The sequence below is a fragment of the Ammodytes marinus genome, assembly GCF_949987685.1.
Source record: "Ammodytes marinus genome assembly, chromosome: 12".
In the NCBI taxonomy this organism is placed as follows: domain Eukaryota; kingdom Metazoa; phylum Chordata; class Actinopteri; order Uranoscopiformes; family Ammodytidae; genus Ammodytes; species Ammodytes marinus.
The window spans coordinates 19,318,345-19,343,158 of NC_137216.1; the positions used below are offsets into that span (position 1 = coordinate 19,318,345).

The following is a 24,814-nucleotide window of genomic DNA, read 5'->3' on the forward strand; positions in this document are numbered from 1 at the left end:
TCTCATCTCCCACCGCCACTGCCACCCCTGTGTCCCTCCCTCTCTCTCTCCCTCTGCCCACCGGCTCTGGCTCTCTCTGCCTCCCCTTCCAAAGCTGTTGTTACTGCACGGCTCCCGCACATCATTTCCACCGCAATGGAAATTAAATGAAAGGTGGCTTAACACAGCTAACAGAGGCATGCTTTGAAGGATGTAACCGGTGGGGAAGCTGCTCTGCCAGATCCCTTTCCATGCATGGGCTGTGTGGATTTGCGCTGCTAAAGGCGAGGACACAGCAATCACTCAGCCATGCAGAAGCCCAGACAACAGGACTATAATCTCTCCACCTGACTTGTTTGGAAGCTCCACTTTTTATTTTATTATCCTGAATTATTGATTCCTCGCTGCCAAAGACAGTGTGGGACAATGGAGCCGGAGGAGTGAAGTGGATGGTAATATTTATGGTAGCCTTGACTGCAGTCTTGCAGCCGTACACATGGATGTGTTCAGCTTTGTGAAGATGCCAAAGCTGTCAGGGTGAGTCCGATGGATGCTGCTGCTGTGTTGTTTGCCTTTCTGTGTATAGGTGCCAGTTCCTTCTCCAGTAGGTGGTGTTTTGCATATAGTCATGATTTGGAAAAGTGCAAACTGTAATCACATGTGGAACAGGGTGATTACAAATTCTGAGTTATTGATTGCTCAAGGGAGCAAGTTGTGCAGTCATATATGATGTGAAATGAATGAGCAAGTGAGGTAGAGATGGGAGTGGGGGTGGATGCAGGAGCTGATTCGGTTGACGTATATATAAACTGCTGACAGTTGATTTGTTTGCTGGTCTATAGGTTTTAGGATGTCATGAAACCATACACCAACCCTATGGTTGTATTTTGATACAAGTGATGGCAAGTATGTGATAGATGCCAGTCCCAAGGAATTCAATCATTGCCAGGGCAGCCATCTCACCTCATGCACCCATGGGTCTCCTAGATTGAGTTGATCTGCCCCAGTGGACAGTAATCCTCCTGAGGGATTTGGCTTCATCAGAAACACTACAGACCACTGGTGGTGGGAAATATTAAATCAGATACTGTGTGTGTGTGTGTGTGTCTGTCTGTCTGTCTGTCTGTCTGTCTGTCTGTCTGTCTGTCTGTCTGTCTGTCTGTCTGTCTGTCTGTCTGTCTGTCTGTCTGTCTGTCTGTCTGTCTGTCTGTCTGTCTGTCTGTCTGTCTGTCTGTCTGTCTGTCTGTCTGTCTGTGTGTGTGTGTGTGTGTGTGTGTGTGTGTTTGTGTGTGTATGTGTGTGTGTTTCGCAATAATTCCCATTCAGTAAATGTCATTCATCTTGTGACTCATCAACAGACTGCACTGACTTTTTTTCATATACTGAATTTTTTCTTTTTAAATAGAAAACAGTGGTTTTAAACAAAAAGTGTAGCAGCTTACTATACAGCTTAAGCATACTATTTCACCTCATTTCTTAACATTCCTACATTAAAGCAGACAGGTAGCAGGGATTTTCCATCAGATGATAGGAATGCTGTTTTCCAGCTAGCATCCCTCCACGGCAGCATTTATGATGCATCTCCCCGTGGACCACCAACGTCACTGCATCCTGTCACTGTTAATAATGCCACACAATGCTATCCCTGATTATGAGTTACCACTGCTACACACAGCGTTTTTTTGTTTTCTCCCTCTCAACTGCCAACAAGAATTTAAGTCAACAGGACGCAGCTTCTTTGTATTACAGTAAGGTTGATAGAAAATTGTATGGAGAAACCCACTGTATGTATTTAGAGATTTACAAGAAAGGGAACGTTTCCCTCATCCCTCCCCCTGTCAGAAACAAAAGCATCCTCTTGCTTACATTTTTAAGACAACACTGTTTTTTGTCTTATACAATCAAGCAAACGTTTTACATTAACATGTCTGCTGTTATTTGACGGGAACATACTGTAACTGACTCTCACACTCTGTCCTCTGGTGTCTGAAAAAAAAGGTATGAAGCTAGTTGACCAAAGTAGTTTAAGTTGCTATGTTTTGATCTTTCCATGTAGAACTTTGGCTTCACTTAGCCGGAAGTGGTACTACACTTTTGATGTATCCAGTGGGTGTTATAAACAGTTTGTGGGCAACAGCACTGTGGAGATAATGAGCATGAATATCCCGTATTTATGTAGACAGTGTCAATTATCACTCAATCACAGTGATTGCCTGACACATAGGATTGCTGAAGTGTGTGCGTGTGTGTGTGTGTGTGTGTGTGTGTGTGTGTGTGTGTGTGTGTGTGTGTTGACTGTTGAGCATTCATTATCTAGTGTGTATAAAATACACACTAGATAATGTGTTATTGTATGATGATGCAACTATATTTTTTGTCATCCTTATATAAGAGATACATGCGTTCATGCATGAGTGGAAATGTTTGTCAGGATGGTGATTTTTCCTCAACATGGATAAGATGGAAGAGCAGTTAAAGCAAATTAAGTTTGACTGTTTGACGTCATTCCTGGCCCTGTTTCTTAAAATAAATCTATTATGCGTGCCATTGTTTAGGCGTGTTTGACCGCAAACTTTTTGCACAGGAAGTCACTGGTCTGGACACAAATTGATTAGCCTAAATGTTCATCAGAGTACATGAAGACACAAGGATCTGTCATTTCTAGCTGTTCACATCAGACGCTTAGGGAAAAGCAAATAAAAAATGGCTCAGGGTCTGAAACGGGAGCCAGCTGGCTGATGTACGAGGTCTCAGGCAACCATTTACTGTGTTCCGCCCTTTACAGCTTTTAGCATACAAGCAGAGAGTAGCACAATGAGGTGCAGGAGAATCCAACGCTAGTTCATTGCCCACCGGGTAAGTTCATCACTATGTGTGGTTAATCTTTTGCATAGAGCAATGTGGGGCAAAGGAGGCCTTGGGTAAATCAAAGTAATAATAAAACAATGAATAATGAAAATAATTATATCTTTATTTATTTTATATGGTCTTATTATGAATGTATTGTGTGGATAATTTGTTATGTAATAACAGATATACACTCAACTATAGTAAATCATCTATTATACTGTATTTCCTATGTTGTAAGAAATCGCATAAGCCTATACAGCCTACATACAGGTTTTGATTAGTAGCCTACCTCTCAAGTAAGATAATAGTCTTTTTACTGTTTAACTGGCCAACCATTGACAGGGGGGACAGTGAGGTTCACACGCTCACTGTAGAATAGCAGGAGGATCATAATGGGTGGGCTGTTTCACAGAAGCAGTTTTATTCCCACCAAGAGGAGATTCACTTTCCCAAAAACCGTTCTATACAGAGGCACCAGAGAGCTGCTGAGGATAACGCCGTTGCCTATGGCAACAATATCACTGCTTCCAAAGACAAACACAGAAATGCAATATTCAGATGGTATGATGGGGAAAATAGACACTCTAGTCTGAAGTGAGTATTATTCTGTAGAAAGATTAGACAATGAACGTAGTCACCCACACTGTCTGATGTAGTTCTGTCAATGTTATTTCATCATTGTCTGCTTCAAAGGAAGGTTTCTTGGAAATCAGGAAGACACTGTTTCTCTGATGTCAAATAACCACAATGTAAAGTAGAAAAAAACAATGACGCACAAGTCACCGAACGGACGAGAACAGAAGCATGAAATTGAGAAATTATGTGTAACTACATGGTCAGCAATACGTATGAAATCACTGATAGCTTTTTACTTGGCCTGCAAAGTATAAAAAGCTGCACACAATACAAATAGCCGATTGGACTATGTCCTATTGTGCTCCCGTATTGACTGTAGGAACAGAGCCAAGGTGGTGGTTGGGGAAGTCAAACAGAGGGCAAATGTTTTTTTCTGGAACAATAGGCACTACCCGTTTAGTGCCCTCAAAAGAATGGCACAAAAAGAAGAAGAAGAAGGGCTTTAATCAGAGAAGTTCCTCTCTGTCTGAGCCTCTGCTCTACTCCGCTCCCCCGGTCTCTCCTCCCAGGAGATGGTCCTCATCTCATCTGCTGTTTCTCCACAGATTGCAAATGCAAACAGAATCACATCAGCCGTTTAGCTCTGCATAAGTGTTTTAGTTCAATTCGAGAGCAGGGAAAAAGAAGAGTCAAAGCCTCCTCACCACGTATCTGAAGAAATGATTAGTCCCTGTTACACGAGGAGAGTGAAAATATACCTTATATATATTTATTCCACTTTGTGTTTTATATGTTATTGGTAATACTGTATAATAGACGGTAAGAGATATAGAGGCACAAATATCCAAGACCTGTCCGGGATACTTATCTGTCTCTCACGCAAGTGCATCCTGGGAAGGCTAATAAGGTAACGAAGAGCTTGGTCCCCTGGCAATAAGCATGAGCACTTAAGGCTTCCATGTGCAAATAGAAGTGATTGACGCAAACTCCTCTCAAAGGAAATAACTTTCTTAATACCTTGTGAAAATATAAATGTCTTCAATTGTCAATTTGCATAATGACAGGTATGTGGTACTAGAGTGTGGTTTCATATGGCCAACCCCTCATGGAGACTGTGGATGTAAATTATTCAAACTGACTTGAGTGCGTGTGTGTGTGTGTGTGTGTGTGTGTGTGTGTGTTGGAATGTGCTCTTAGCTGTGGCTTGTCTATAATGCATAGTAACTTGCTACATTAACAGGATCTCAGCCTTCGTTACACACCAAAATGCTTCTTCGCAGCTAGCTTGTTTTCAGAGAGACGAGAGCGAAAGTGAACTACTGTGATAAAGCAAGGATCACATTGTTCATGCAATTTTTATGAAGCGATGAAAAGTGATCTTTCCCCCATCGCTCAGAGAATTAAACTATATGTGCCAATTTTTTTTCAATTGACTGATGAAGTTGTGTGACAGACTATGACCACTGTTCATCCTTATCAAGAGAGATGCACCAAATGAATCTATACAGTTGTAGTCTTTCAACAGCAGCTGATCAAACCCTCATGTTAATTGTCGTGGTAGCAAAGGCCAAGACCTTTATTAAGTTGTTAATGTAACTTAATGTATTGATTTTTTTTAACTTGTAGTCATTTTGTTTGTCCTTTTGTTGTTAGTGTCCATTAAAGACTATTTGGCTTTCCAGGGAATACTAAACAAAATCCAAGGATATTACACAAAGTCACCATACAATGTGTAGTTTTAGTGAAATATGTCCTGAGATAAATATTTGGGAACCCAAATGTTTTCTTCCAACTGCTTGTTGTAATAGCCCTCCCTCTGACTCTTGGGTAACTTGTTCATGAATTGTGTAGCATGGCTTGCCCACTTGGCGCTCGATTACTTAGTCCAATGTGACTGTGCCGGCATTATTTATTAATGCAAGTTTAGGAAGATCAGTTTCACTGTCCACCAGTGAGTGGACCTTTTCAGCTTCTCTGTAAGCTAGTGCTGTGAGTCAATGGCATAGTGCACCTTCCGTCGGCGGACAAAAGAAATCAAAGACCGCATTATCTATGACTCTGCTGTGGATACAGAGACATTTTGGCTGAGGAGCAGAAAATGGGTTGTGTGGAACAATTTGCTAGTTCAGAAACATATTTTGGAGGCACAGCGTCAGAGACTGTAAGTACACTCTGCTTTACTATCTTGTGGGCCTTTGGCGTAATGTCAAACATTTCATTGCTAAAGATGTAATCCTGCAACAACCAAGAAAAAAATACTATCATCCTTAAATTATATTCATATGCTGCAAATCTTTGATCTCTTATACATTACATCTGGACTACAACATGTAAATATGGGACATCATACACTGCTAGTTTTTACCATGGCTGTTGGCTTTAGCCCTGAAGCTGAAATGGAGGGTACAAGTAGGACTAATCGATAATGTGAACAAGGCTCAGACAGTGTCAGACAGTATCCAGTTGTGTTCACCCACATCATTTTAGCTGCAGGAAATGCGTTTCTAAATATACTCCATCGAGGCCTGCTCCCAGCTAATGTACTGCTAGTCAAATAAATCTATATCCATGTGGAAACAGTAATATCCCCCAAACACACTCCACTATATTGGGAAAGAAATCACATTGCTTGCTGCGTTCAGATGTGCGTTCAACTTCAAATGTAGTGCACAAAAGGAAAAACACCAATTTCAGCTCCAGCACATGCTCTTTTATGAATTAAATATGATCCATTAGCACATACAGTAGGTGTGTGTATGTGTGTGTATTGTTGATTAGTTGAAGTGACCCCACAATATACTTCAGCTAAGGTTGCATTACTTGGAAGCCAAGTGCCTTGCTGTTGAATACATGTACAATATTTCATAAACTTTCTCTCCGCTTATACATTGTGTTGATATACATGGCGATATTTAAGTCATGTCTCGTGAAATGGGCATGTGCGGATAAAACACAGCCACACACTAACACACACTCGCACAGATACAAGCACAGAGCACGCAATTTATTATCGCCGGTACAGTAACTGGGGGAACATTTAGAGGGAAAGAAAGAGGAGCTTTGAATTATGAATGCGAAGAGCCCTGTTACATGGCAGACAAGCCTTTGAAGTGACATAACTTACTGCCACCGCTTTCCTAGCATCACCAGTGTGCAGACACAAAGACAGCAAGACAGAGATAAAAGGGAAGACAAGAAAGGGGGGATCGGGGGTGGACAATGAGACCGACTAAAACATTTGAACAATGTACAGCTTTTATGCAAATGCACTCCGGCAACTTGTAGCACAAGGAAAGAGCTGTGCACAATTGTTTTTTGTTGCATGGTAGAATCAGAAAATGTTCTTAAAATAGAGATTTAGAAAGCTGCTGTCTTTCATACAATAGAATACTGTTAAATTTAAAAAAAAAATGATGGGTTATAGCTGATTGTAATGTCTTTTTTTTTAAAGATATTTTTTGGGCATTTTTATGCTTTATTGATAGTGCAGAGAGACAGAGGTGAAATGGGGCAGAGAGGGGAGTGACATGCAGAGAACGACCGCGGGCGGGAATCGAACCCGGGTTTGCTGCTGGGCCCGGCCCGGGAGGGGGACGCCTTACTGACTGAGCTAAAGGCGCCCCCAGCTGATTGTAATGTCTGACAAACTTTATCAAATCATCTTGGCATTGAGCGCATCACATTGCCACTTTATAGGAACATTTCTGGACTTCTTTTGATAAAAAAAATAGCTGACATCCAGAGTTAAAACCAATGTCATGCCTTCTCAAAGCGCGAAAGAGTGAGGCATGACAACTCAGCTCGCATGAGTCCGGATTACATAATTAATTTGATTTGCATTCACTGGGTGAACTGTGGCGATGCAACATTGTTTATCACGCCGGAATCAAACGGCCTCTTATCCCTCCAGCTGAATCCTCCCCCTCTTATCATCATCCCAAGACTCCTTTTTGTCCCTTCTGATTATAATATATCTGGGACAAATATTATTCTGAAAGATTCCAGATCAGCAGTATTTTCTTTCACATCACCGCTTGGTTCCTTGATACTACAGGTGTTATGCAAGAAGGTGTTCAATGGAACCACACATTAGGACATCAGGTTGATCTATATGCTTACTTCCCCTTCCCTTTCTTTACCTTTAGCAGCCACAGGACCAAATCCTCCGGCTGGCCGCCCCCTTCAGGGACCTGGAGTTCTTCACAGGGACCCCCAAATGGATGGGACATGGGCACCAATAGAGAGGGGCGTGACTGCTACATCAAGTAAGTGGCCTGCATGTGTTTAAAGTAACATAGGTGGGTGTGTACTTTCTCCCAGTCACAGATGTTTTGAAATGCTAACTTTGCCAACCTGTGATTATTCCAGCCACGTCACTGCCTCCACGCTCTCTTTTCATCTGTGCATTCAGAATACTGATTCTCTGTTTCCTCTGCTGCTGCGCACTCTCTGCCCCTGCCTACACTCTCCTCTCCCTCTCACTCTTAACACACCCACATACTGTATACTTCTCGTGCAGTCTCCAAAATGCACAAGAGGGCTTTTGAGAGTGTGCGTACGCTGCCTGGCTGCTCGTGAAAAGAAATTCACCGGTGTGTTTTTGTGTCGGAGAGTCTGCTCGGTACTCAAGAGGATGCTGGGTTGTAGTTTTTATCAGCGTAGTTGATCCTTTGGGCGTATGACTGGCCACTTCAGGATATCTTTTCAGACAGGTAAAAAAATGATCTCTTTGCTGGCTCCTTCATATGTCTGTGTGCACTTGTTCTAATGTAACAAGTGATGTTTTGCTTGTTTCATCTGTTCTATTGATTCTGTTGGGGCTTTCAATCCCACTCTGGATGTGCAAAATGCATTTTTCTTTTAACCAGATCTAGAAAATATTGCTGCATTTAGATTTGGGCTGTTTTAGTTACATGTTTGCCCCTTTCATTCATTCACAATATTGTTGCTTTTTCTCAGATAATATTCATTATAATAGACGTGCCCAGTTGTTTAACTGTGCTCCAGGTGCATCTCTGAAATGTGGAAAAATGTGTATACTTGCATTGCACACGAGATAGGAGGTGAGCACTTGTCACACATGGGTTACAGCAGGAGAAGCGTGATGTCAGAGGAGTTATATAAGCAGTAAGGAGCAGTAAAAGGGCTGAATGCACAGTGTGCCTGGATGAGGCAGATCACAGAGGCTGCTTTGGGCTCCGGCTTTAGCTTTCTAAATTTGAAGAAAGGCTCATGAATAATCGAATGCCTGTTTCTGTGACTGTGTCCTTCTGAGTTTGTCAAGACTCCAGGGTGCTTAAATACTCAATTGTTGTATTTCTCAGTGGAGCACATGTCTAGTCTGCGTGACAGGGTGCACATGAATAACGCAGGAGCCCTTTTTAATATGTACAGTGTGACACAAAGTGTTTACAATATATGTAATGCAGTTTACATGGCTGTGACTATCTTCTGGAGAACAGAGTAGATCGTTATCATTTGAAAAAATTTACACATTTCTAAAGGCCGAGTATGAGATAACAGGATGGCATTGTATTTTAGAAAATGAATAGTAGCCAGTGTCCTAAAAGGAGGAGTGACACAGCAAAAAAATATGCCAATATGCACTAGCTGTGATTGCATAATTTAAAAAAATAGAAAGGTTGTGTTCCAGGCAGGACAAACATAACCACTTCAGCACCAAACAAATTGTGAGCCGTGTCACAGCAACCTTTCAGAGCAAGAGTAACAGGATATTGCTTTCTGGTAATGAGCTAACTCCACTTTGTCCGGGATATGCTTCATGAAAACCAGAGTGGAAATAGCAGGCCAACAATGCTTTGTGCCCATTTCTGTTCATCTTATTAACCGTATATAGCTCAAAGGGCAGCTTGCGATTGCTCTATAGAGTTGTGTGGAGCTACACTAGCAGCTAATGAGTATGATTAGGGGCCATTAGATGCATGGCTGTCTGCACAATGGGAATGCAGCCATGTTTAGCAGGTGGCCATGCAGGGGAGGAGATCGTACTCTTCCTGGATGCACAGTTCCATATGGTTTGATTTGTACACAATCTGTTGAGGTTGCCGTCCGAGTGATTAAACTGAAGCACCAATCCAAACTAAATGCATCTTAAGTGCACCTTTTAAAATTGTAAAATGATAAAGTTCACTCTGCAGTATTTGGTTTTATGAGCTTTCCTTTAATGACTTTACTTATTTTAGTGTAGGGGTGACGAGGTTCAAGTCAACTTTATTATTATAGCCCAATATTAAAAATAACACATACACATTTACTTCTAGGGTTGAGGATACAAATGTGTCACTTAAAACCTTCTGAGGTCTAGGGGTATTTTCTCCGATTTTACATATTTCTATAAATACCTATTTCAAATGTGCAAGAAGATAAATTATACCAAAGTGTTTTATATGGAAATGTTCAGAACACATTAGGCCTTTGTTTTCTGAGGTCTACTTATGTCCTACAACTCAACAGGATGACTAAAGGTTCTTCTTTCACACAAATTACCAGGTTTTTCAAAAATCGCAATTCAATTTTCAGCATTTAAACCAATTATTTATATACACAATGGTCTAGGACCTAGACCATTGTGTATATAAATGATTGGCTTAAATGCTGAAAATTGAATTGCGATTTTTGAAAAACCTGGTAATTTGTGTGAAAGAAGAACCTTTAGTCATCCTGTTGAGTTGTTTTGGCTCTTGAAATTGCTTCTCCTAAGCCTTAGCTTCAAAAGTGCAGTGGACATTTTCCAAAACACAGTAGGGGAGTGCACAAAACATGACTAATATTACATTTGGTCCAGATGCTTTTTGGTAGAAATGTTGTCTCTACTTTCAAAAAACATTAGGAAATTAGACTGAATGAAGACTTTGAACCACATATAATGATTCCTGGGATGTATACTAATAAAAGAGGAAGCATCACAAAACATTTTTCAAACAAACCATTAAGTAAATATAAAAACAATAATAACAAACTACTTTCACACTATGTATATACTCTATGCACTATTTACAAGCTAAGTGGTAGCTGGGGAGCTTCTGGGTCTTGCTTCTCACGGTGTTTTGGGACTGACAGTATCACAAGAACATTCCCCGGAAACAGGAGGACCTCTAGTTTGAGATGATGTTTTCATTTTATTTTTCAGCCATATCTTCAGGGAGATATTAATAAAGATATGCGCGCACCTCAGAGGAAGAGGCATTGGAAGAAAATATATTATATTACATTAAATTGGGGGGAAAAACAGAACATTTATTTTGAAAGGAGGCTTGAGTGGTTAATTAAAGTCAGATATTTTGCTGATACATTTAGAAAAACACTTTGGTTGAATGAGATGCTTGTTGCAATTAAATAATACAATTAATAACTATTTGTAAAAAAAATAATAAAAAAAATAATGAAATGCACCAATTAAAAATCCATTGTGCCATCCTGTTTGCTTTACCATACTACTTCAATAACATGGAAAAGAAAGATGATGTTTTTATCTTTTGATTAATGCAGATGCATAATCAAAATAACCCATGGGCTATGCAAGTTTTAATTGAAACAAAGAGGATAATATCTTAATGCAAATACATGTATTGTGACCCCTGTATGATACTCACCCAGTACATATTATATATTATATTAGCTTGTATTATTGCTTAATTGAATCAGCAGCACATTAGGTCTGAGGTGTTTGTTTAATTACCATCATTGTCCATCGGCCCTGCCTCTATCCGTGCACACAATATATTTTGTATTATTAATTTTCTTCACAAAGACACATTTCTCACTGTTGAAAAAAGACACATTTTTCCATCAAGCCAGAACTCTAGTCTTATCCCTATTAACCATTTATCACTGTTATGAAGGGTTTCTTACTTATTATCCCTTTCTTATGTATGACAAAATAATTAAGAGCAAAACAAGGGAGTGGGAGGAAGGATAAGAACAGTGTCCTTGTAATGGCAAGCAGTCGGTTCTACTGTAAGTAAAATGTCTTGATAACAGTTATAGCTCTTCAAATTAAAGGATACCAGACCCCAAGTGGTATTCCTGCTATCAAATGGCAAAACACGTTGTTATATGTTCTATAGGTTGGTGTAGCTTATTTTACATCAGCCAATGAAAGTCAGCTAAGCGGTGGCTTGTGGATAGTGTCTGGAAGTAAAAGAAGAAACCTAATGGTTCATTTAAAGCCCATTTGTAATGTTTTAAAGTTAAGATTTAGGGGTTCATTTTAAGGCAAATAATCATCCCCAAAGTATTAGTTTTTGTATTTGGCTGGAAGGGTCAATATTTACAAACTGTTTGTTATATTTATCTTATTTGTTCTAATTTTTTTTTTCTTTTTGTTAGTGTGTTTATTTAGGATCCTCATTTGCTCCTATCTTACGGCAGCTATTCTATGGGTTATGGTTTAGTAAGGGATGAGCATTTGTTAGTTCTCTGTATAGGTGCATGTGTCATTGGGTTCACTTCTAATAAAGGTCTGGCATACCAGAAAAAGTAAAGATTGAAAAAAGTGGTAAAAACATCTTATTCACCTCCTGTCAGCTTTCGTTACCAATTTAGCAGCTGCATTTTACACCCTAATGACACATCACGTCTTTGTTGTTTTTTTTGTTTTATAGTTCTAATAACGAATTGTTGAACCCTCCTTAAGGATTTCAGTTGTCACTTATTTGTGAACATCTTGTTCCCCCTTGTCTTTTCATAGCATTGGGATTGCTATTGAGAGATCTCGCTGTGTCTTTGTGCCATGAAAGATAAATTGTTAGTATTTAGTGGGTGAATAATAGTACATGTGTCAAGTCTAACTGTGAATACACACCAGTTTCTGCCCACAGCTTTAATTAAGCAACATTGTTGACACCATACGGAGCTGCTGCTGTCGCGGCTTTTGCAGCCAGAGAGAGTGCAAAAACACTGTTAAAAAAATATTTCACAGAATATGTGAGTATCACTACATACAGTTTGTGCATGTCTTCGTTTTCAAGCTATAACAGCTGAGGGAATGTTAATTTGTGTAGCAAGGATGAAGAAAAATGCATTGATGTGGGTGAATAAGATTCAAACTATGTGTCTTGGTTTGCAGCCAACTAATGATAGCAGGATTCTTAGAGTCATCGAGATAGCAAATCTCAAACTCAGGGGTCATGAGGGTAAACCGCATGACCGTATAGATCATACCTGCCCTACATCTTCATTAGAGAGGCAAGGCAACAGTATATTCTGTCACACAAGACAGTGTGGGTGCTACACACAACGCTATCTGCTTCTTGGTAAAGCACTCAGTGGATATCTGCAATGTGAGAAGACAAACATGTGAGCTTGATTACCATAGCCCACATGTTCTATTTTTGTAGCATCGCACTAGATTCCTATTTCAAAACAATATCTGGTATCATGTCTTTAAACAATTCGGGATTTAAGACACAAGGTAAAAAATATATTTCCAGTACAGTTACACTACCCCTCCAACCCCCCTTCTATAAAAATATGAACATCTTTCTCCAGTCGAGTTGCATTTGTAAATGTTTCTTGAGGGGAATTCTTGTTATTGATTTTGTTAAGTCAGCCTGCATATTTAGAAATTAGAGCTGAAACGAATCATCATTTTCTTTGCTGAATAATCTGTAATAATTATTTTTCAATTCAGTAGACACTTGCAATACCATAGAATATGGATAGATTTACATTTTAAAATGATAACATACCAAAATGTAATGTACATTTGTCAATGTGTACATTTCTGCACACAGAAGCAGTGTTCTTCACAATGTAACAGGACCATCACTGGAGAGAAACACCTAAAAATTGTTGTTTTTAATGACATTTTATTATTATTATTCCCACAGCCACGTCTCTCAGAGCAGCTCCCTGGAGGAGGTTCGTCTGGACGGGGACAAGTTTGTGGCACCAACGCCCCGGAAGGTGGAGATGAGACGAGACCCAGTGCTTGGCTTTGGATTTGTGGCCGGCAGTGAGAAACCTGTGGTGGTCCGTTCAGTCACACCAGGTAAAGAGCCCACTATGCTGTACAGTGGCTTCTAATGCAAACAGTGACTCATCCAATCCATTTAGCCCATTACCAACACATTCCCTCAAGGAGATGAAATCCTGCTTAAATGAATCCAGAAAGGAGAGGGAAAACCCACTCAGGCTGTAGTTTACATACAGTAGATGATTCATTGATTTGAACAGCGCCCTGTGAGTAAGCATTCATTGAGAGCCTCAGGCCACAAGACAGGAGACCGAGAAAATCGTGCAAGGGAGGAGTTTCTAGAGCTTAATTCGTGTTTGGTGTGTGTCGTCAGGGGGTCCGTCAGAAGGCAAGCTGATCCCAGGGGACGAGATCATCATGATTAACGATGAGCCGGTCACTTCTGCACCCAGGGAGAGGGTTATTGACCTTGTCAGGTAAGACATCACATTAAGGTGAGATTGACTGTGTTTAATGTAGTCTAATAAAACATTCTCTGTACACTTCTTAAATATTGAAACAACTTTTTCTCATGACCATATCGTAGATGGCTACGGATTTACAAAAAAGAACTCAACTTTCTATCCAGAATTATAAAGCACTGGAAATGTTGTTTTTATATATAAAAATATAAAACTATTTCCACTGGCTAGAAATAGTACATAATTGTTGCCACCTGCTCCTTTATTTACCCGTGATTTAGAAGTAAAATGGTGTTGAGGGTTTTTCATGCGTCTCATTTGATTAATATCACTGACACAGCTGAGTGGCTGGCTTGAGCACTCAGTCCCTGCATGACCTGTGCACCAGTCTGTAAACAGTACATTAGTACTCCTTCAAAGCTCCTTTGGCCTTGAATGGGCTGAGTCCCTCCCTGCAGTAAAACTCTGCACTATGGAGGAGGCAAGACAGGGCTGCCAGGAGCACCACCGGGACACAATGTTTCTCCTGCTTTGTACTCGTATACATGATGTCTGAAAAAGAACAATAGCTAGAACCAAGGAAAAATCCCCCCCACACAACCCCAACATTTTATTTATTTTTTAATCTTATATAGAAAAGTCATCCTTTTTTATGTGTTTTGCAGGAGCTGCAAGGAGTCCATATTGTTGAATGTTGTTCAGCCGTACCCAGTAAGTTTCTCCATTTTCTATGGGCTGTTTGTCTGTTTGGGGCTGATTATATAGTTGTGCTTAGCCCCGCTCACTCAAAGGGAGTCAAAGTCTTCTTGTGTTCATTCATCTAGCTTCAGATCTTTGCGAGATCTCAGATGAACCTTCCACATAAACATTTACTGGAATCCCACACACTACGAGCAGCCTATATTCAGCCTTTAATTAGGGTTCACCTTAGTTACTGAGAAAAAAAATAGACAAATCAAAAGCGTGTGCTTACAGAAAACAACAATGTTGTTTCTTGTGTGGCAGGAAACTTATGATGAACCCATGAGAATTATCTATACACCGGGACAGTAAGAAGTGTTAATGCCATTAAAACATTTTCTAAAATTTGAAAGAATAATATCTGAATAAATACATTCATACATTTCAATGACAAATTTGTTTTAGTATCATGGTGTGTGAGAGGCTCAGAATGATGAGTGTCGAGTCTATAATACACATCCACTTCACAAGTGGCTCAACTTGAATGGGGATTTGATTTGCACAAAAACATAGGTGTAGTGTTCCACAATACTCGAGAGGGCCAAGCGGCTCCTATAATCCATGCAGCCTGTAATTGCCTCCGTTTACCAGCCGTTTCTGTGCAGCCTCAATGATACACCGGCAGTGATGATGTCCTTCCTCTTATGCCCTTACACAGAGCCACCTTAATTGCATCAGCATCGAGTGGATAAATGGGAGGTTGTCATGTTTCGAGATGGGAGCACGTCCTTGAGTTGTGGGGAGCTTGAAAAAAAAACAGAACACATGACTCATCTCCAGAGCAACTACTGATTGTCCTTTAAATCTCTGCTTTTTCGTTTTCTCCTTTCTCTTCCACAAGTCACCCAAATCGGCATTCATCAGCGCAGCCAAGAAGGCCAAGTTAAAGACTAATCCTGTTAAAGTGCGGTTTGCTGAAGAGGTCATCATCAATGGCCAAGTCCCCGTAAGTCACACTGGATACTGAATCATTCTTTACACATCAAGGACCCTCGAACAGGAGCAGACAGTAGTAGACTTGAATTGAAAAAGCTGACATAGAGCATCAGGTGGAAATATTAGAAATCACTAACTGTAAAATGAGGACACGCATGAGCGAGAAAAGCACCTCCTTCTCCTATTTCTTTTCATCACTGGGATGAAATAGAAATCATGTGGGTATTATTGACAGAAGAAAGGGGGCACACTAGCGGATAGCTTTCCCTGATTTGTCAGATGTGTAACGCAGTGAAAAGGTTTTTAGGGAGAAAACCCAAAGTGAGGAGGCTATATATTAGTCATATCCTCAGAGCAGAAAAAGACAAGCATCATGCATACAGCCAGAAAGGGATTGTTAAAGAAGATGCATCATTGTATTTCTTTGACCAGTGTTTTGGCTCAATGACAAATGTCATCAAAAATGTATTTAAATGAAAAAAAGAAATACACTATTCAGCTTTTCTGATGTTATACTATATTGTTTGTTCAATTCGTACATAAGTGTGAAAAGAGTAAACAAAAGAAAGGTTGTTGGGTTTTGTGGGTTTATCAGCCAGACTCTTTCTTGGCTGTGCGCAGTAACTTCTTGGAGTCTTTGTGTCACTTTGAGATGAATTGGTGTGTGGATGAGTTAGCTTAACAGGTGCTTGTGGGCGGATTTTGACAAATTCAGAGCCAGGCTTGCTTTTTCCCTTGCTACACGACTCTATGATAAACCAAGAAAACCGTCTCATGGCTGTAGCTTCATATTTACCATGGATGTCATTTAAAATGTAGAACTGTTCCTTTAGTTTCCCTTAGTCCCTTCCATAGAGAGTTTTTGATTGTGCAATAATTTTCTCCCAGGGGGTCTTCTAATTACATAACTTTTCAGAACCAACTCCCATGTGCTTTAACTACAGCATATAAACAACTTTTAATTAGAACGTGACAGTTGTTGATCAAAAGATTTTCATCCTTTCTTCAGGAAACGGTGAAGGACAACTCCCTTCTTTTTATGCCAAATGTTCTGAAGGTGTACCTGGAGAACGGGCAGACTAAATCATTTAAATTTGACAGCAACACATCCATTAAGGTAGGTGCCGGGAAAAAAAACCTTGCTTTACTATGAAATCCACTTGCTTATCTAAAGTGATGCTCAGTTTAAATGTTGAATTTTATTATGCAACTATGACCTTCATCTGAACTTGTATTACGACTCGAACAAAAGGCATTTTGAGGTCCATTAAGTGTGGAGCAGAAAGAATTTGGCTTGTAATTCACATTTCTTTCTTTTTCATATTTATTTTTCTATTGCAGTTGAAATTCTGATTGTATCCTCAGCAGCGGTCTGTCTGCATGTCTGTGTGTTAGTCGTGAAAATAATTTATGGTTATGCCTTTGAGCTGAGCATGAGCACGCTGCTGCGTCTCCGCGGTTCTCATGTCGAATTATCTGTGAATATGTTTGTGTGAAAGGACGTCATCTTGACCCTGCAAGAGAAGCTATCCATCAAAGCCATCGAGCACTTCTCTCTGATGTTGGAGCAAAGAGCTGAGGGATCTGCCACCAAACTCATGCTCCTGCATGAGCAGGAGATGCTAACTCAGGTGAGACAGCTCCCTTGGGTGTACAATAATAAATAAAAGACTCAAACAGAGGGAGCAGACCAACCCTGTGTCCAGTTATACTGTAAAATATGTCTGTATTCATACTGTAGTACAACAGGCTCCTTTGAGTGGTTAAACATGAACAATGTTGTGGGAACAGTTTGACTTTTTGGGAAATATTTTTACTCACTTTCTTACTAAGAGTTAGAGAAAATTAATACCTCTGTACAATGATAAAGAAAACCACTTATTTACCCTTAAGATGAATTAAATCAGAAGAGACAAAAATGTGTTAATTAGTGATCTTTAGAATGCTTGATGCCGATTTTTCTAACCTTTGGAGAGAGCTACACTTGCTGCCTGTTTGTCCCTGTTTCCAGTCTTTATGCTAAGCTAAGTTGACCATGTCTTGGCTCAAGCTACATATTCAATGGACATATTATGAGAGTGATATTGATCTTTTCATCCAACTCCTTCAAGAAAGCAATGAGCTTATGTCCCAAAATGTCAAACTATTCCTCGACTCACCGGCAAAACTGCATTAATCTTGACATAATTCACTGTCCCCTGTTCATCTAAAGAAAGGAAATCTTAAAATATGCATAAGCGCTTGACCAATGGGACTGTCCTTATCTTCCCACTTGTGCTCTAGGTGACACAGAGGCCAGGGTCACAGAAGATGAAATGCTTTTTCCGCATCACTTTTGTCCCAAAGGATCCTGTGGACCTGCTCAGGAGAGACGCAGTAGCCTTTGAGTACCTTTATGTTCAGGTGAGATTCAGCTAACACTTGACAAATGCACTATAGTCACAGTACGCTAATGTGAAAAAACCTCAGAACTATGATATTGTCTAGACTTAAGTCTGCATTAATGGTCTTTGCAAACAGACCCTTGCTCTAGGTGTGTTGTTGTCTTGCGTTTCATGATAATAAGAGTGAGTCTCTCTCTCTCTCTCTCTATCTCTTACTCTCTCTCTCTCTCTCTCTCTCTCTCTCTCTCTCTATCTCCGGCCCTTCCAGAGCTGCAATGATGTGGTATTGGAGAGATTTGGGTCAGAGCTGAAATACGACACGGCCCTCCATCTGGCCGCCCTGCAGATGTATATTCTAACCATCAATAGCAAGCACTCCCAGAAAGTTTCCCTCAAGTATATTGAGTAAGTAATTTAGATCGAATCTAACTCTAGAGCTGCTGTGTTGTTTCTAATGCCGTATTCCAGCTGTAGAGGATACTGTTAGGTCCAGAATGCCAATGTACAAAACGCAATCATGATCTCACTAGTACTGTTCTACTGTAAAGCCAGCAGATACATCCTGGCTGGTTAGTGAATGATTTTGGCTGTATCCTGTCAGTTAGTCAATGCACCACCTCTGGGTGTAGTAAATCAATCACCGGTCAAGAATGATGAGTGACCTTCTCTAATCTTTATGAATTGTGTGTCTGCAGGAAGGAGTGGGGTCTGGCGTTGTTCCTGCCTCCCGCAGTGTTGTCTAGCATGAAAGAGAAGAACATCAAAAAAGCCCTCACTCACATCCTCAAAACCAACCAGAACCTGGTGCCGCCTGGTAAAAAGGTGGAGTGTACTACCTCTTCCTTTTTTTCTCTCTCTCTCTTTCTCTCTCTCTCTCTCTCTCTCTCTCTGTATATGTATGTCTATCTATCTTTCTCTCTTTGCCTTGCACTACATCTGAAAAGACTCTTGACTACCACCTAGTGGAGTGTTACGTTTCAAAATAATACACATCATGTTGCACCTTTTTTTAAACTCTTTTGAACATTACATTTTGCATATACTTTTGCTTGTATCTGATCGTCTCTTTGCTTCCTCCCCCATTCCAGCTGACTGCCTTGCAGGCAAAGGTCCATTATCTTAAGTATCTCAGTGATTTGAGGCTGTATGGAGGACGAGTCTTTAAATCCACGTTAGTTGTGAGTGAAACCATCTTGTGATCTAAACTTATATGCAGCAAGTGTGTCATACAAAGACAAAGCAGATCTTGTGCTCATTTGCATGCAGAATGAGATGTGCTGACTTTCCCTTCCTTTTTACAGCAAGGTGAGAAGCACACAGAAGTGACGTTGCTGGTGGGTCCCAGATATGGCATCAGCCATGTGATAAACACCAAAACTAACCTGGTGGCACTTCTGGCTGATTTCAGTCATGTCAACCGCATTGAGATGTATGCAGAAGATGATAACAGGGTTCGAGTGGAACTACATGTTCTGGACGTAAAGGTTAGCAAACCCTCTACTTATTAAATCAAAATTAAAAACATCTGCTGACTGGATTTGTGGATGTTTTCTATGGTCTCCTGAAATCACCAAGTTTTGCGCTCATTGTCATCTCCCTATCTGCCTTTTTTCACAGCCCATCACTCTCATAATGGAGTCTGTTGATGCAATGAATCTGGCCTGTTTGACTGCCGGGTACTACAGATTACTGGTGGACTCTCGGCGCTCCATCTTCAATGTAGCCAAAAACACTGACGGTATGAAAGCAAGTACTTCTGAAATGATCACAAGATGACTCATGAGAATGTGATGTGTTCAAAAAATAAACAAATAAAACTGTTTATGCTATTGGTTCCTCTTTGCAGGCCATGCAGCCAGAGTAAAGCAGAACTACCAGGCCATCGAGTGCACATACAGCACACCCAAGAAAGCGTGCGACGACAGAAACAACCAGAGATGCAGCCAAGACTATTCGGACCAGGAGTGCGAATACCTCGACCACGGCAGGTGCGACGGCCAGCCGGTCTACATCACCGAGATCCACCAGCCCCAGCACTCCATGTACACTGCACAGAGAGCCGAGTACTGCAGGATCCCTTGCTCCCAGACTTACCTCAACGTCCCGAGGCCCAAACCCCAAGACGCCCCCAGGAACGCAAAGGTCTCCTTCATCTTCGGAGATCCTCCCTTGGACAGTGTGAACCCCCAGAATCTGGGCTACCAGAGACTGATGGACGAGAGCCCGGAGATCCTAGACAATCACCACAGCCCCATGTACAGGCGCCTCGAGGAGGACTACAAGATGATGGACGCCATAGAAGACGGGTTTCACTACTCCACAAAGATCTTTGGCCCCACCGAGTGCATCGAGGAGCCGCTGCTGCACGACATCTGCTACGCGGAGACCACGGACGACGCGGAGGACGACGACGACATAAGCTGCGAAGAAGACATGGTGATAAGTGACATTGACAAGCCCATGCTGCTCTCGCTGTCGGGGTCTAGCGATGACATCATCGACTTGACTTCCCTGCCCCCTCCACCGGAGGGGAACGACGAGGAGGACAATGACGTTCTGTTGCATTCTCTCAACCTGGCCATTGCTGCTCCACCTCCAGGCTTCAGGGACAGCTCTGATGAGGAGGAGCAGCAGCAGCAGGGGGGCGGGACTATTGCCCCGGGGGCCTCCAATGATATCCCAGTGTCACTCATAGATTCAGTGCCCACCCTCAGAACAGAGGGTCGCCACCACCATGACGATGGTGGGGAGCCTCTGAACGATGCAGTGGTGTCCACCTTACAGGCACTGGAGGCCCTAGCGGCATCCGAGGACCAGAGTCCAGCACAGTCAGAGGGTAGCACAGCAGGTTCTCCTTACACTATAGTAACCTTCATCCATTAACACCACCGACACCACCATGTCCAGGCCATTCACTTTTCATTTTGTTGTTGTTGATTTATTTTTTTTTTTTCAATAAAGCCCATTTTGTTCTATGTTTCCATTTGTGTGTGTGTGTGTATTTCTTCATTCGTTTCGACAGTTCCTTAAGGTTTCATTATTTTTGTCAATATGTATTGTTTTGTGGATAATTTTGTTTATTTATTTATCTCATTTAGACACTGCACTATGTCAGATGTTTGGTGCTTTTATAGAAAAATGTGTGATTCATAGCGTGCTGCTCATTGGCTTTCAATCTTTGACTATTCTCTTTCAATATTTAATAAATGCCATAATTTTTATTCAAAGTGGAATGTCATTATATAGTCGTTTATATCTATTATTGTCAGTGTTATGCCATTACGTACTCCTTTTCCACCCGTCATGCTCAATAACATCATCATTACCATAATTAAATTTGACTCCAGTCTATTATAAATTCTCAGATGAAGTCATTAACGAGGTGTTTGTCTTCCTTTGGTGCACAGGTGTAGAAATAGCACGAGCATTTAGCCCTGACTCCTCAGATTCTGGCAACGAGACAAATTCCTCTGAGATGACAGAGACGTCGGAGCTGGCCACCGCTCAGAGACACCCGGAGAACCACCACCTGAGGATGCACCTAGCCATGGCGGAAGGATACGTCGCCGTGAACGATGAAAAGACCGAGGTCACTACTACAACTGACGGCGGCGGCGTAGCTGGAGCTATGAACTACAACCCCCAGGAGCATCAGGAGGAGGAGGACAAATCGTCTGCTGTTGCCTCGTCCTCCCAGATGTTTCACTCAGATGGCAGTGAGATGGAGCCAGAGACAATGGAAATAAAATCAGTCAGTGAATACTTCACTCAAATGCACATGGGCTCGGTAATGAGCGGCAGGCCAAGAGGAAAACAGAGTGAGGCGGATAGCAGGATCCAAGAAAGAGGAGACCCCTCTGAATCCGCTGAGAGATCTCACGTGACTCCTCAAGACTCAGCTAAAGAGGAGCCCCCTCACCTCGTCGGGAGGTACAACGCTTTCACTGTGAGAGACGCCTATTACATGAATCAGCTGGATCTGGGGCGGACTCACTTGAAAGACGGGCATGAAAAATGGCAGCAGAGAATGCCCGGGAACAAAATGGCAGACAATCTCTATCCAGAATGTGTGACTGACTCACAGGCCTCCCACTCACTGAGGTTGACAGTAAAGGGAGAGAAACAGGACTCAGATGGAAGGAGCCAACAGTTAAATGCTCATCTCCGCTCGCCTTCCAAAGGGCCCGGCCCTGTGGAGGGTGGTGCCACTACTACTACGCAGGATAGTGAGCAGCAGCAAATTAAGATTCCACCATCAGAGCAAGATGTCACGCGGCTATACGACTACCACGTCAGCAAGCGCATGTCGTCGATACAGAGTGAAGGCGTGCATTCTCTCCAGAGCTCACAATGTTCCTCTATAGACGCTGGTTGTAGCACTGGCAGCAGCAGCTGTGTCACTCCCATGGATTCTCCCCTTTGTACTACAGACAATATGCATGCACTGTCAGAGTCCTCGCTCAAGGGGCTGAGTTATGTAACCGCTGAGGAGAGAGCTTATGGGCCCGTGGGACAGGGGAAGGTTGGCCATCCCTTGGACCCAACCCTCCTAAGGAAGATCCATGCGGCTACCAGTGCCGAGCCTGGGTTCACCATCACACGGGATGGAAGTCACAGGGTGCCCAAGATCAAAGAAACCACAGGTAAAACTAAACAGGAGAGTGCTCTCCCCTATCTGAGTCTGTGTACGTGCAATAAAATAACAAAAAGGGACATTTACCAAAGTCAAGGGGGCAGGAATCTATCTATCTATCTATCTATCTATCTATCTATCTAACTATATATCTATCCATCTACGTATATACTGTATATCTACAGGAAATCTCAAAGATGGATATGTCAAAACTGTGGCAAATAAAATCGGTGTGCATTGACCCTTTTAAAACTGTGGTTCCCAACCCTAGGGTCGGGGCCTCCCTGGGGTTCACAAGATCATTTAAAATCTGAACATGTCATATGATTAGAACATATGTCTAAACATATGCGATATCATTAAAGTGATAAATTATTAACATTAAACATTTCTAACATGACTACTACAGATGAATATGTGCTGTTGGGGAGATACTTAACAGTTCTCTTTGTTTTCCTCCTACCCCTAGTGTAGCCTGCACACAGCTGAAGAAGGTTGGGGAAGAGTCATCTTTAGCTCTCTATAATGAGACCACTACCACCGCCACAACCATGCCACCGTCATCATTAAGAAGTAGCACAGAGCCCAGCGGGTTAACACAGGCCGGCCCAGAGCCCGACCCACACACCCTGGCTTTCCCCTCCAGCGGATCCCAATGTTACCTTTCAGCAGGCAGCCTCAGGATGCCGTGCAGGGTTCGGATGCTCAGGAGGAGCTGGAGCACCCTGATGCCAGCTTCCAGGAGCTTAGAAACGCTGTTAGAGAAGACCAAAGCCACACTTACAGGGAAGAATGCGGCTGGTGGTCAGAATTTGCAGTCTCAAGATCCCCCAAAGGTAAAGAAGATATTAACTGCTAAAGCCTTGCCCAAGAGCTTGTCCCACAATTCAGTCGCCTCTAATCTGTCTGGTAAGAGGCTGCTACTACGAGGAGCCTCCGTGCTGCTGCCAGAATCAGCAGCACCAAGGCAGGATGCAGGTACATGGAGGAGATGTCGCCGGGGGCCGTTCAGTCACTGCTTCCTGCGCCAGAAGACAAACACTGAAGGTGACGATGAGGACAGAAGAGAGACGACCTCACATGCTCTCTTCTCAGTGCGCTCAGTGTCTCTCAGTCGCAAGGAAAGCGCGGCCTCGAGAGCCGACAAGTATAGTGACACGGCCACAACTATTATGAATGACAGGAGCCTAAAAGCACGACTAGCTCATGTAAATTCAATGAAGGGAAAAACCTACAGCCTTCACACAGGGTTCGAGCTGGCACGGAAAGATGCCTTAGAGATGGCCGCCGTGCTGCGCTCCAGCGTCGGCCACCTGTCCAGAGGTGTGAAGAAAACAGAGGAGGTCGAGGAGGGCGACACGGAAACGTTCTCCCGGCTGCTTTTCGTGCAGGCCAAAGTGCTGAGCGGAGCCTGCAGTCAGATGGCAGTGGAGTACAGCAGCCCCGAGGAGCTACTGCTCACTCTGACGCACAGCTTCTACACACTCTGCTGCCTGACACAAGCCTGCATGTCACTAGTGGAGGGCCTGAGCAGCGAGAGCGAGCGGCGCGAGGTGGTAGCCAAGGTGGATGAGGTCGTTGTGAACTATGTGGGCCTGCTGAAAGCTGCCGAGGTGGCTTCGGGAAGCCCCCACCGCGACCAAAGTGTGAATGCATTGACACATCACTCTGCCACCATGTCCGCTATTATAGACACACTAACTCACTCACTGAAAACACCGCTCGATAAATAAACTGTTGTCTTTTTGTCCTGATTATTGATTTTGAAGCCATACATTAAGAGACATGGGTTTGACAACCAATGTGAACTGCTGTGAACAAAAAAACTTGTGTATACAATATTTTATTATGTAAAATAAAATAAAAAAATTATATGAATTATTAAAGTTTAAAATATATTAAGGCCTCTATGAAGAAGCATCGAACCAGGCCTCATTTCAAGTCTATTATATAACAATAATAGGAATTATTTTAATGATTTATTGGGTATACAAGGGGCTTACCATGTAGATTACTACAACCTTATGAGTACCATGTTCATACATTTCAAAGACTATATATATATATATTATGTTGGAGAAATGCAAACCATATATACTCTGCACAGGACAAGACATGATCAGATAAAGTAATGCATAGGTCTTTTTCAATTGCTGGTTTCACTATAGGTTAAGGAACACTTTACACATGAACACTGAGTACTTTCATGTAATTTTTTGTCAATATCATTAAAAAGATTAAATATTTTAAGTCTTGTGTCGAATTATTTATATCTGTTTGCAATTCAATTAATATGCGTCGGGTTATTTTTATTACC

General features: G+C 41.9%; 1 protein-coding gene across 1 annotated transcript; it reads left to right on the top strand.

Annotated features, from left to right (window-relative positions):
- Positions 1-475: 475 nt before the first annotated feature.
- frmpd4 (FERM and PDZ domain containing 4) lies at positions 476-24,230 on the top strand (the record flags this gene model as incomplete). Its single annotated transcript, XM_080037801.1, has 17 exons — positions 476-516; positions 7,554-7,670; positions 13,257-13,417; positions 13,716-13,818; positions 14,469-14,514; positions 15,386-15,490; positions 16,490-16,597; positions 16,980-17,111; positions 17,764-17,883; positions 18,133-18,269; positions 18,560-18,686; positions 18,953-19,042; positions 19,166-19,348; positions 19,482-19,602; positions 19,711-20,700; positions 21,272-22,507; positions 22,972-24,230. The coding sequence occupies 17 exons, from the start codon at positions 476-478 to the stop codon at positions 24,228-24,230; spliced, it is 5,076 nt and encodes a 1,691-aa protein (XP_079893927.1).
- Between the last annotated feature and the right edge of the window lie 584 nt (positions 24,231-24,814).